A 14,720-nucleotide genomic window follows, 5' to 3' on the forward strand; every position below is an offset into this window, starting at 1 on the left:
ATTATAAATTGAATATAATTGTTAGATTCAATCGTTAAATAGAATATAATTATTTAAATATCATTAAAATGTAAGTATTAAAATTTTAAAAATATATATCAACATTTATAAAATTAATATTTAATATTTTTATAGCATTTTAGATATTAAAATTTAAAGTATTTTATATTTAAATGTTAATTATATAAATATTAGTTTATTTTTCCAAAATATTTTTAAACATCAATTTTAAAAGTATTTTAGAATATAAATACTAGAAAAAACATTTAATAATTATATTCTTATAATATTTTAAATAATTATATTTTATTTAACAATTAAATATAAGAATTTTATTCAATTTATAATTAAATTTAATAATTTATAATTGAATTTAAAAAATAATTAATAAAAATGTCAATTTTAGAAAAAAATATTAAAATAATTTGTATAAAAGATATTAAATTTGGTGTCAATTTGAAAGGGACAAAATTGATTTATTTTAAAAAAATTGATACTAAATTGAATATAAAAAACGAATATAATGACTAAATTGAACAAAAACAAGATAACACAACCACAAATTGACACGTGACACTAGCATTGACACGTGACAAAATTGTGACTTGATACGTGAATAATTTTTTTGAAATTAAAAAAATTTACTTATTTTTTAAAAAATTAAAAAATTTATAAAATTAAAAAAAAATCAAGAGATGACAGGTGGCTTATACTATTCAAAAACGTTAACTATTTAAACACCCTTAGTAAAAAAAAAAACAAATTAACTAAAATTTTACGAAAATGAATACCTAATGGAACATAAAACGAAAATTATATATTTAAGCCTAAGAATTAAGTGTTATATAAGTTATGTTATTCCAGATTATTCTTGAAAATATTTTCAATGTGTTGTAAAAATTAAGAGAAATCCTATATATAACATATATAATTTATAATTGAATTTAAAAAATAATTAATAAAAATGTCAATTTTGAAAAAAAATATTAAAATAATTTAGGCAAACTTTTTGTTAAAATGGAACAATTTAATTATTTAAATTAACATTATTATTAGTTATTTTTTAAATTCAATTATAAATTATTATATTTAATTATAAATTGAATATAATTCTTATATTCAATCGTTAAATAGAATATAATCATTTAAATATCATTAAAATGTAAGTATTAAAATTTTAAAAATATATATCAACATTTATAAAATTAATATTTAAATCTAAAATATTTAATATTTTTATAGCATTTTAGATATTAAAATTTAAAATATTTTATATTTAAATATTAATTATATAAATATTAGTTTATTTTTCCAAAATATTTTTAAACATCAATTTTAAAAGTATTTTAGAATATAAATACTAGAAAAAACATTTAATAATTATATTCTTATAATATTTTAAATAATTATATTTTATTTAACAATTAAATATAAGAATTTTATTCAATTTATAATTAAATTTAATAATTTATAATTGAATTTAAAAAATAATTAATAAAAATGTCAATTTTAGAAAAAATTATTAAAATAATTTGTATAAAAGATATTAAATTTGGTGTCAATTTGAAAGGGACAAAATTGATTTATTTTAAAAAAATTGATACTAAATTGAACACAAAAAACGAATATAATGATTAAATTGAACAAAAAAAAGATAACACAACCACAAATTGACACGTGACACTAGCATTGTGGCTTATACTATTCAAAAACGTTAACTATTTAAACACCCTTAGTGAAAAAAGAAACCAAATTAACTAAAATTTTACGAAAATAAAGACCTAATGGAACATAAAACGAAAATTATATATTTAAGCCTAAGAATTAAGTGTTATATAAGTTATGTTATTCCATATTATTCTTGAAAATATTTTTACTGTGTTGTAAAAATTAAGAGAAATCCTATATATAACATATATAATTTATAATTGAATTTAAAAAATAATTAATAAAAATGTGAATTTTGGAAAAAAAAATTAAAATAATTTAGGCAAACTTTTTGTTAAAATGGAACAATTTAATTATTTAAATTAACATTATTATTAGTTATTTTTTAAATTCAATTATAAATTATTATATTTAATTATAAATTGAATATAATTCTTAGATTCAATCGTTAAATAGAATATAATTATTTAATATCATTAAAATTTAAGTATTAAAATTTTAAAAATATATATCAACATTTATAAAATTAATATTTAAATCTAAAATATTTAAATTTTTATAGCATTTTAGATATTAAAATTTAAAATATTTTATATTTAAATGTTAATTATATAAATATTAGTTTATTTTTCCAAAATATTTTTAAACATCAATTTTAAAAGTATTTTAGAATATAAATACTAGAAAAAACATTTAATAATTATATTCCTATAATATTCTAAATAATTATATTTTATTTAACAATTAAATATAAGAATTTTATTCAATTTATAATTAAATTTAATAATTTATAATTGAATTTAAAAAATAATTAATAAAAATGTCAATTTTAGAAAAAAATATTAAAATAATTTGTATAAAAGATATTAAATTTGGTGTCAATTTGAAAGAGACAAAATTGATTTATTTTAAAAAAATTGATACTAAATTGAACACAAAAAACGAATATAATGACTAAATTGAACAAAAAGAAGATAACACAACCACAAATTGACACGTGACACTAGCATTGACACGTGACAAAATTGTGACTTGATACGTGAATAATTTTTTTGAAATTAAAAAAATTTACTTATTTTTTAAAAAATTAAAAAATTTATAAAATTAAAAAAAAAATCAAGAGATGACAGGTGGCTTATACTATTCAAAAACGATAACTATTTAAACACCCTTAGTGAAAGAAAAAAACCAAATTAACTAAAATTTTACAAAAATGAAGACCTAATAGAACATAAAACGAAAATTATATATTTAAGCCTAAGAATTAAGTGTTATATAAATTATGTTATTCCAGATTATTCTTGAAAATATTTTTACTGTGTTGTAAAAATTAAGAGAAATCGTATATATAACATATATAATTTATAATTGAATTTAAAAAATAATTAATAAAAATGTTAATTCTAGAAAAAAATATTAAAATAATTTAGGCAAACTTTTTGTTAAAATGGAACAATTTAATTATTTAAACTAACATTATTATTAGTTATTTTTTAAATTCAATTATAAATTATTATATTTAATTATAAATTGAATATAATTCTTAGATTCAATGTTAAATAGAATATAATTATTTAAATATCATTAAAATTTAAGTATTAAAATTTTAAAAATATATATCAGCATTTATAAAATTAACATTTAAATCTAAAATATTTAATATTTTTATACCATTTTAGATATTAAAATTTAAAATATTTTATATTTAAATGTTAATTGTATAAATATTAGTTTCCAAAATATTTTTAAACATCAATTTTAAAAGTATTTTAGAATATAAATACTAGAAAAAACATTTAATAATTATATTCCTATAATATTTTAAATAATTATATTTTATTTAACAATTAAATATAAGAATTTTATTCAATTTATAATTAAATTTAATAATTTATAATTAAATTTAAAAAATAATTAATAAAAATTTCAATTTTAGAAAAAAATATTAAAATAATTTGTATAAAAAATGTTAAATTTGGTGTCAATTTGAAAGGGACAAAATTGATTTATTTTAAAAAAAATTGATACTAAATTGAACACAAAAAATGAATATAATGACTAAATTAAACAAAAAAAAATAACACAACCACAAATTGACACGTGACATTAGCATTGACACGTGACAAAATTGTGACTTAATACGTGAATAATTTTTTTGAAACTAAAAAAATTTACTTATTTTTTAAAAAATTAAAAAATTTATAAAATTAAAAAAAAAATCAAGAGATGATAGGTGGCTTATACTATTCGAAACCTTTAACTATTTAAACACCCTTAGTGGAAAAAAAAAACCAAATTGACTAAAATTTTACGAAAATGAAGACCTAATGGAATATAAAATGAAAATTATATATTTAAGCCTAAGAATTAAGTGTGATATAAGTTATGTTATTCCAGATTATTCTTGAAAATATTTTTACTGTGTTGTAAAAATTAAGAGAAATTCTATATTTAACATATAGGATACCGAAGAAGAGTGATAGTAGAGAAATAGTCCATTCAAATATTTGATATTTGACTCTTCTGTTAAGAATTAGACATAATTTCAAATTATAAAAGATATATGTCGTGTCTTCTTTCCTACCACACAGACACACTTTTATCAATCATTGATCCATTTCTTTATCATTTGTTCTCTGTTTACTCTTTAGTTTGATAGTCTTTAACATAATTAAACAAAAACCATAATGCCTCAGAACATTTTTAAATGTCTATGAAAACACACTTCAATAAAAAAAAACATTGCTTTAACATTAATAACATTGATACGCGTAAATCAATGTATTTTATGTGCATTAATGCAATTAACTATATAAAGTAGAGTTGTAAAAAAAACGAAAATACAATAGATGAAAGCAAATTAATTAATATATTAAATAAGAAACATGGGTTAGAACAATTATATCAGTTACAAATCATATCAATCACAGCAATATTGTCACCAATTGAGAGGGAAGATAAACCTATACTTCCAAATAGCAATTATTAATGGATCTTTATGCTTCAGCCAAGAAGACGTTAACTTCATCAAATGTGATGAGCGATATTGAGTTGCTTAAAATTAAGATAGTGAATATTGATATTTAAATGGTAAAATTGTAAAGTCTTAAAGATCTGATATTTGTGAGTTAAATTTCACGCATAATTATAAGATAGTAAAATTGATAAAATTATCGTATAAGATTGTAAAATCATATAAATCTAAGTTTTTTTTTTAATTTTCTATTTTACCGTCTCTTTATCTTTTTCATCGAATGAATATGATTTAAATTAAACTTCAATCTAACTAAAAGTCTAAAAGTTGATGTACTTAAAAATTTTCATTGTTAACACCGGTTAGTTAAAAAGTAATATAATTATTTTTGTTCAACCACAAATTTTGGATACACAAAGGAAACATTTAATTTGTTTCTATAATTTCCTTTGAATTCTCTTTGTATCCCGAATTTTATTATTTAAATTTTAAAGGTGAAAATTTGATTAATTTCTACTCCAACAAAGAATCAATAATGATTTTATTGGTATCTCTTCCATTCGTTACTTTGCACTCACATAGTAAGAAAATCTAGCATATTTTCTTTTCCTTTTAGTTATAATTGAAATTAGGTTCTTTTAGTTTTTATTTTTAATTTGAATGATTTATATTAGATAAAATAAGTTTAATGGAGCAGTGACTAACCGAAGAATTTTGTAAATTTAAGAAGTTTGATTAAGTATCGACATGATTAATTTTATTTTCATGATGCATGTTTGATGATATGTATTATATTTGTATAAGAAGTAAAATCTATTATCCATGTTACCCCACAATTTACAATTATATGAACCATTCATGGTCGTAAGCTTAATCTCGATTTTATCTATCTTACTTATTATAGTCTTTAATATTAATTTGGAGTGATATTTTCTTAATGCTTATATGATAAAACCAATTGCAAAATTCATTTTATCGATCAATTTTATAAAATTGAGTTAAATTTAAAGTTCACTAATTAACATGATATGAAAACCAACCATGAGTTAGAGTCTATCTTAACAAAATTTATTATGGGTTGGATTGGATCTATTATTTCATCCGTTAACAATTTACCATCGAATCCTTCATTAATGTCTATTCTCATACTCTATATATATATATATATATATATATATATATATATATATATATATATATATATATATATATGTGTGTGTAAGCGCAAAGGAAATATGTTGAAAGTTCTAAATCGACTAATTTTATAAAATTAAATTAAACTTAAAGTTTAATACCATATGGACACATTATATCTTTTATGTCTAGATTCACCTATGACCACCGTAGTTGATACAATTATAACAAGTTTAGCCGTATACAATTGACCCAAATTTTATCGGGAAAAAAATTATCATTATTGTGTAATTTTTTGCAAAAAAAAAAATCAGAAAGAGATTTTTATTCATTTATTATTATTATTATTATTATTATTATTATTATTATTATTATTTAAATGGATAAATTGTGTTTGAAAAGCACAAGTTCATATTAAAGAAGTCATCTTTTTTAAACATTTTGAAGAAATTATATTTAATATAAACGATTTTCAATTCTTTCTCTCTGTCAAATATTCAATACACGATTTTGATTTGATTTATTTTAAATTTTATTGAAGTTGTATACAATGAGAACCACTTCAAACTTTTTTTTTATATTGAATTTGTGTATGACAAAGACTGTTTCTAATATTTTTCTTAACTGAAGTGATGCATGTTTTATACTTGAAGTAGAGTTTGTATGACAAACATAATTCATGATATATTTTTTAAAATTAAAGTCATTCATGACAAACACAACTCAACTTGTATTATGTTTGAATTGAAGCTGTACATAACAAACGTATAACTTAACTTATGGTATTTTTTTAGCAAAAGTTGTATTACATACATATCATTTGTTTAGAAAACTAGCTAAAGTGGCATCAGTTATAACAAAAATTGTATTTTCTATACACAAATTTAGTTGAAACATAAAAATGTTGTAATACAGTTTTAATTAAAAAAAATGTTACAAGTCACATTTATTGTGCACAAAAAGTTACAATACATATGGTACGTACAGAATTTCAATAGGATTATAATAAAAGTTAATAAAAAAATACAACTTTGGCACAAAAGTTAAAAGTTTTTTATACTAAAAATAACTTCTTAAAAGAAATAAATGCATTTAACAAATACAATTTTTGCTCATTTACTTAATAAAATTAAAATTTGCTTATTTTAGTAATTCATTGAAAAATCATATCACAATATGAATTTTGTCTGTTATGTATAGTAATTTGATGGATTTAACAAGTCAAAGTTAATGGCATGGCAAAGTCGTAAAAAGAAGTTAGTAGATATTCAAGTTGAAAAAAAATCGTCTTTTTAAATGATAGTTATTATAGTATTTTTGTTCCTTAATTTTTAGAGAGTGATAATAATTATTATGTTAGGATGGAGTACTTACCACTAAACAAAAACTATAGCTTATAGTTAGAGTGTAATTATTCTTACTTTAGAGTAAAACAATCCAAACGCTACGATTCACTAGGTCCACTTACCCTCTGCCACGGGACAATTAATGTCACCTGCAATACATTCCTATACAAGAATTATCCTTGCACTTATGAATCAACTTAGTAAATTTCAATAATATAACTTAGAATCAGCCTTAACCAAAAAAAAATAGCTTATTAAAATTTCTTCAACTCCAACAAATAAAACAATTACTTCTAATTTAAAAAAAAGTTATTTATTAAAAAATAAAATTAAAAATAGAAATATAAACATTAAAATAAGACCTATATATAGATATAGATAAATATTTTGACACGTCTCTAAAAGAATATAAAACTATGTAACTCTAGTGAAAGAAAAAAAAGGTATGCAAATTTTTTTATACAATAAATCTAACAACAATTTATTAACACATAATTAGGAAACAAGTATAACTTTTAAGTTGTGAAATTAATAAATTATATATATCAGGGAGGATAATGCTATCTAGTGTGCACTCATTATTCATTACTTTTGACACTTAATAATCCACATCACTATAATGATTAAAAGAACAGGTATAACTTTAACTTGCGAAAGCAATCTTTCTTACTAAAATATAATGAAATAACAGTTTAAAAATTGTGTACTGTTAATAAATTAAGATCGATCATTATATATTATAAGTGAAAATATTATTTCTCTCAACTAAATATAGATTTAAAATTTTTACCCATACCTTCTTGTTATTTAAAACAATCATGAGAATAAAAACACACATCTATGTTAATTAAAATACAATTTTCTAATAATAATGTTTCATCATTTCAAATTTGAATGAGATAGAATATAAGAAGAACTTCACTTACCAAACTTTCGACATCAGAAAAACATCTGTCGTGGAAAATAATGTTGTGGTGGTTTTGGGGCGGCTAGAAAATGATAGGGTGGGGGTTGTGGCGTGAAGCACACGCTCAATTGATGTGTGTTAAGTCAAATTTGGTATTCGCGATAAATACATAAATGAGAAGACCTTTGAGATAATAATTATCTCGTCTCATTCTGATTATATATGCAAATACAGAGTTTATTGTACGAAAGCTAAAAGGTGAATTAAAATCTTGAATGCTGTTTAACTTTTTTAACACTTACACTTCAATCTAATCTCACTTTAACTGTACGTCTGAATCATCTTGCTTTCTCTCGTTATTTTCTTTTGCTTGAGGTAGATTTGTTTTTTTAACCCTCATAGAACAAGGTGATGTTATTAACATGGACAATGATATGATATTTCACAATTAAATTTTGATAATTTTTTTTTTAAAATTTGAGATAACATTTTTAAATGATTTTGAAATATAGAGAAATAAAAAAAAAGTTATTTAGAAGATGTTATAAAAAAAAATTGTCAAAATTTAATTGTTAAAAAATCATTTTTCTATTAATAAATTGGCAATTCAAAAAATAAAAAGATAAATTTAAAAATAATCTATAACAATGTATAAAAAGAATATCCTCTTTTGTGTCCACATTTCAATATTTCAGTCAGTTTTACGCTTAATTATTATTTTTTAAATTAATTATTTTATAAATAATTTACTCTTAATCGCTATTTTAAAAACCCCCTCTGTCTTTAATCATTATTTTCAAAACTTCTTTTGTAAACATATTTTATTTTTAAAATTTTATATTTAATAATTATTTTAAAATTAGTTATATATTTTTTATTCATTTTAACTCAAATTTCTATGGTAATTAAGAAAATACAAACACATAAACGTGATAGTCTATGTTTTCACCAGTATATAATAATAAAAATATGTTTGTCTCTATTGAAATATAAAACTTTGTCACAATTTTATCTTTAAGAGAGGTTTCGGAGAGTGAAAAAAATATTTAAACTGTCTTATACTTTTATTTTTATTTTTATTTTTAAGAGATGTGGAAATGTTATTGATCGTGAAAATTTTAATTACAAATTTTCGATGGCATTATTAATTTATTATAATTAAAATCTTATAATTTGGAAAATGATAAATCCTCTTAATATTTTGTAAAAATAAAAAATAAAAATCGAAGAGGCCCGAAGCAGAGTAAAACAGGGGCATCGCTTCCTGCACCCCATGTTTTCCGCGCGCACGCACCCAATAAGGTGATGAAATGATGTTCACATTCCCAATGAAATAAATTAACAAAATCTGAAATTTTATTCTCTTCTCTCACTTTCTTTGTTTTGTAAGTTTATTCCAAGAGAATTGTTTGGTTGTTTGTCCTGCCAGTAACAAATATAGATCGTACAATTTAAAATACATAAACATAAAAGTTTCTTATTTTAAATAGAAATAATTTTTTGACAAACATTTTATTGATAAAATTGACAAATTATTAAATAAAATAGTTTTTTTTTTATTTTTTTATGAAAGTTACAAAAATAAAATTTTAGAATTTTAGAATTTTTTTTACACAAAAAATAATTATTTACCAAAATTTTTCGAACAAAACTATATAAAAGTATCATTTCCCTATTTTAAATAATGTAATTTAAGACATCTCCAAATTCACAATCCGAAATTTAAAGTGAAAAAACAAAAGATACTCAGCCACAACAAATGTATCATAAACCACCTCCCACCACTACGGCGACCATTATCAAAAACCACTCCCAACCAACCACCACCGAAACCCACACCACAACCTTCACAACACAAAAATAAAATAAAATTCCAACAAATCAACTTATTATTTCCAGAAGTATAGGGTTAGAGGCAGAAAACATGGAGTTGCATGAATTAGCAACCGTAAAACAGACATGATAATCCAAGATGAATCAAAATGGGTATTTCTTTGTGTGTTCCTTCAATTTTTCAATTCTCACCTCTGAAGTTATTTTTGGTCAAATTTTACTTTTATACAGGTTCTACACAAAATTAGTTTCGTTGTTATGGAATCTAAATTTTGAATTTCTATTTGCATGTTCTAAAATTAAATAATCAGAAGTTTATTTGTATACTCCAATATTAAACTTTCGGAAATATATTTGCATGTTCCAAAATTAAACTAAAAATCTATTTATACATACCGAAATTAAACTTCATGACATCTTTCTGTCAGACATTCTACAATTAAACAGAAACAATCTTTATAAGAAAATAGCGCCTAATAAACTCAAGTCAATCAATTAATGAACACGTTCTTGCATAATTCTACTCTTATTATGTACATAATATTCCGCATAAAATCAAACTTTATCTAACTCTGAATGCATATACATTAAGGAGATGTTAACTGATACATATCTGACTAGAAATGAAAATATTCGTGCTAATTCTATATTGTATCATCGATGAAAAACCACCGTAAATATATTATTTTCTCTGACCTCTAAAAACCCATGTAATCTTGCAAAAAAAGCCATGGGAGCATTCTCTTGGTAGACCTGCTTGAGCACTTCAGACACTGTTCTTTGTTTGATACAGGGCTCAGGTTTCAGGTGCTTGTCTTTGAGCCATTTTTCAATTAGAAATTCAAATGTCCAATCATTCCTCTGGCTGAAACATTGTGTACGTTGAACTGGTTTCTGTCTTGGTAACCTGCACATAAAACCGAGTTTACAAGAATGTTACAAGCTATATACAATCAATTGTTTGGTGTAACTAGCGATTATGAATTGAACAATTACTGTCCCCTTACTATTATCAGAAAAAGCTATACTGCGTTTTCCTCTTTAAAGTGTTAAATGATAATTAGGAAATTTTGGGCAATCAAATCTCCAGGAAGTAATAGAAGGCTCGAAATAATTGCTATGCATATAAAATTACAACTTCTGGCTCTGTAATTCAAATTTCATCCATAGGTTCTCCACATTGTGTCAACACGAAGAGAAAGGGACCTTTTGGCATTAAGGCTTAGTAGAAGTGAGAGAAGCACTCGTAATATGTTTAGTTTACATTCATCATCATATTGATCCAATAACAAATTAAATTTGTTGACACTACCTTGTTGGCTTAATAGCATAGGAAATCAGGTCGTCATAAACACGTAATTACCAGACACAAAAGAGATTGTTATAGGTGATAATTCAAATCAGATTTTACTGAGAACAAATTTTAATTGTTACGCTCACACAAATTTGGGCAGATTATTTTTTGTTTGAAATACTCTGTTTTCTCCGGAATTTGATGAATTATTTGTTTTGAATATCAGTTGAGAAGATCTATTATAAAATGGATCATTATAAGCTCTCTACTATTTTAGCTCTGTTAAATAACTTCTCATGTAATTTCAATAAAGTAAAACACTTGGTCATTACACCAACCTCATCTGTACGAGAAAGGCCAGCAGGAAGTACGGGAACAAGAGATGTCCAGAGAGCAGGATCTGCCATTGGATCAACAGTATTGTAAGCTGTCAAAAGTGGTGCTGACAAGAATGGCGTCAACGGGTAGACATTTCTTTGAAGAGGCATTGTCCCACTCATTCCCATTGCAATGTCAAGCCGATCACTGCCTCCATCATGATTTGATGGTTTCTCAACTGCCTTTCCATGATCCAATTTGTTGATTGTATTTTTGTTTTCATTCTCATCGTTATCAATACTATTTTCCTGTTTCTTTGAAGCTTTCTCTTGCAAGCTCTTGTAAGCAGCAGATTGCGAAAGGATCCTTAAGGCAGAGACTGAAGAACTTCTTTGCTTTTTCTCATTGTGTAGCCTGCCTAACTGTGGCATCTGATAAGGTTCTGTAGGTTGAACTTTCTGTTCCAATTGCTTTAGTTCACTGCAAATATCTCCAGCAGAACCAAGCTTTTTTTCTTCCGATAATCTTGTCCCAGAGTCAGAATGTCGAGTCTTATTAGATCCCCACCATTTGATGTGACTTGTTAAATCAATCTTTCTTTCTATGCAGAAACCACTTACATATTCACTTTCTGCTGCTGAATCATCCCCTGCACCTTTAACGTTGTAAACCAGTGAGATGATAGTTACCAACTAGAAAAAACAGGTGAACATAAGTTCAAAATACTTTTTTTTTTTCAATAGCCATAGGTGGCGCTGAAATGAACATGGTTCATATAACTCTTTTCGCTAGAAGATTAACTGAACTTTAAATTTGACTATAACATACCATAATGCATGCTATTGAAGTAATCAGATCCAGACATGCGGCCATATGACGACTCCCATCGACTAATTTTGTTAGCACCACATGCAAGATGAACGTTTAAGTTAGCGGTCAAATCCACATCAGATTTTATACACTAGATGGATGACAGCTATACCAGATCATAAAAATCTGTAGCTGTGTAGCAAAGCAGAGAAGAACTATCTCCACATACATAGCCAACCAAACCCAAGGAGATGTGGATATAGATAAGATGTAAATTTCCAGACAGCTTGAGTAAAAGAGAGTTGATAGATTAACACACCTGGAGAGTCCACGATATTTTGATAGTCCTCTAGAAAAACCACTGCTCTTCCTGCAGAAAGCATCACGTGTAAGCAGCAGCATGAATACATGGTATTAAACATTTTTTAAGTATACACACACCGCCGTAAAGATGCAAGGTACTCTTCTCTCGACACATTCTGCATTTCTTCAAGATCTCTTGTATAATCAGTCACCTGCAGCACACACATCACACGTGATACAAAATATTACTACATTCACCAGAGAGAATAACAAACATCCTTTTCCAATCAAATGGCACCAGATCTATAGTCTCCACTGTCAAAACCTATTCACATTCCATCTTATGCTACCTAATAACTTGGGCAAAGAAGGTATCATATATACTGTACTAAATAGTCTATAGTTATCATACGTAATTAATAGGACACAATTTTCATTAGCTTACTGGAAAGTTAATGAGAGTCCCTGGACCCCAGTATTTGAGAGCAGCAAGATCATAAGCTCTAGCAGCTGCTTCCTCGTCATCATATGCCCCTATCCAAAATCCATATGCAACTAAAATCATTATCTTACAGAAGGATGCAGCACGAGAAATTTCAATGATGATGATAAACATAAGAATAAGACCATATTTGGATAAACTTCTCCATATACATTTAGAGAAAAGAGAAAAAGATAAGAAAGTTACTGAATTAAACTTATCCCAGACACAAGCTCTTTCATCTAATTTCCCAAGAGGTGTGTATAAGTTGATTTCAACATACAGAATAAGTTTAATCCATTTTGTCATTTCTTCTCCTACACGTTTTTTATTTCAAAGTTTATCCAAACATGATCTAATAAATTCGAACTGAGCACCGCATTGCAAACTCACCCAAGTAAACTGGCCCCACCACGAACGAACCATTGTCCAACGAACCAATTCCAAAACAACGAGGAAAACAAAACAGGTAAGCTATTTCAGCCTGACACAAGTCCAAACCCGAAACGAAGAACAAACCAAACCAAACCTTGTTTTCCCTTCTTATTCTGATTCTGATTCCACGTACTCTTATCCCAAAGATGCGCTTCATAACGACCAGTCCACCTATGCCTAATCATCAATCCACAAAATTCCGTCAGCAACAATCCAAGACACATATCCACTCCATTAGTCGATCGGCTTTAACTTCCGAGAAAAAACTCCGTTCATTTCATCCTAACCGAACCATACTAAGTAACTACCTGGTGACGCCGCGGTATATTGAGCTCCGTTTTCCAGCGGCGCAGGGAGGCATTTTGCTGATGCGCTCTTTGGCAGTGCAACCTCTTTCCTTCTTCGCTTTCTTCAATCCTCGGTAGAGCAAGAGCTGATCAGTTGCCACCGCCGGTTCCGACGTCTCCGCGGACTTTCCGGGATCGGAGGAAGACGAAGCCATGATCGGAGGAAACCCTAACCCTAACCTGAGAGAGAGAGAAGTGCGTATGTTGATTGAGTGATAGTGATGGAAATTTGGGAATGGAATGAAGTGAAATTGGAGTGGAAGTGAGTGAGGGGGAAAACTACAAAGGAAGAAGGAGGAATTATTAGTTACCGAAATGCCCTTTCCGGGTTTTGAAATGACCAATGTGTAAAGTGGTACTGTGAGGCGATGTAACGGCTAGGACCCCCTGAGGGTACTCTTGTCATTTCATGTCGATTTTGATTAGTATGACCATTGTGCATGTTAGGTGCCACTTGTTGCCTGCTCCTCATTCCATTTTCCAAACTCATCATCATGCTACTAACTTCCCACCAATAATTTTTTTAATCATGTTATTTGTTATTTTTAATAAAAAAAATATAAAATGATAATGAACCAATTCTTTAGCTGTAGGCTTTTTTTATGTTATTAAAGTAACTATTTAGACGCATAAATAAATTAATCTCATGAAATGTGTTTGTAAAAAATTTTAATTGGTCGGATGATATTCACTTCCGTTTAGATGTTAGTTTGGTATTTTAATATTAAAAGATGTCAATTGAGTCTTAACTTTTGAAAAAATTGACTCAATTAAGTCTTTTTTAGACAAAAATTATTAACGTTTTTAACTTTATTCATGACTTTTACCACCAAATTTTAATATAAATATAAATATTTAATTTTGTAAGTC

At 25.2% G+C, this 14,720-nt stretch overlaps 1 protein-coding gene across 2 annotated transcripts; it reads right to left on the minus strand.

Annotated features, from left to right (window-relative positions):
- Window positions 1-10,357: 10,357 nt before the first annotated feature.
- LOC114185997 (AP2-like ethylene-responsive transcription factor At2g41710) lies at window positions 10,358-14,137 on the minus strand. Of its 2 annotated transcripts, none has more exons than XM_028074024.1 (9): window positions 13,812-14,137; window positions 13,598-13,680; window positions 13,462-13,470; window positions 13,033-13,121; window positions 12,726-12,799; window positions 12,604-12,654; window positions 12,303-12,364; window positions 11,495-12,123; window positions 10,358-10,769 (listed from the first exon to the last, which is right to left on the minus strand). In XM_028074024.1, the coding sequence occupies exons 1-9, from the start codon at window positions 14,003-14,005 to the stop codon at window positions 10,716-10,718; spliced, it is 1,245 nt and encodes a 414-aa protein (XP_027929825.1). In that variant the 5' UTR covers window positions 14,006-14,137; the 3' UTR covers window positions 10,358-10,715. The 2 variants fall into 2 exon arrangements, with proteins under 2 accessions (XP_027929825.1, XP_027929900.1); XM_028074099.1 differs by having other exon boundaries at window positions 11,495-12,129.
- Between the last annotated feature and the right edge of the window lie 583 nt (window positions 14,138-14,720).

The sequence above is a fragment of the Vigna unguiculata genome, chromosome 1 (genome assembly GCF_004118075.2).
Source record: "Vigna unguiculata cultivar IT97K-499-35 chromosome 1, ASM411807v1, whole genome shotgun sequence".
In the NCBI taxonomy this organism is placed as follows: Eukaryota; Viridiplantae; Streptophyta; class Magnoliopsida; order Fabales; family Fabaceae; genus Vigna; species Vigna unguiculata.

Coding starts and splice junctions, on each gene's coding strand:
- LOC114185997 (XM_028074099.1), bottom strand. CDS start 14,005: ATGGCTTCGTCTTCCTCCGATCCCGGAAAGTCCGCGGAGACGTCGGAA. Junction 13,681..13,811: donor ATATACCGCGGCGTCACCAG/GTAGTTACTTAG, acceptor ATTGATGATTAG/GCATAGGTGGACTGGTCGTT. Junction 12,800..13,032: donor GGACTCTCATTAACTTTCCA/GTAAGCTAATGA, acceptor TGTGTGCTGCAG/GTGACTGATTATACAAGAGA.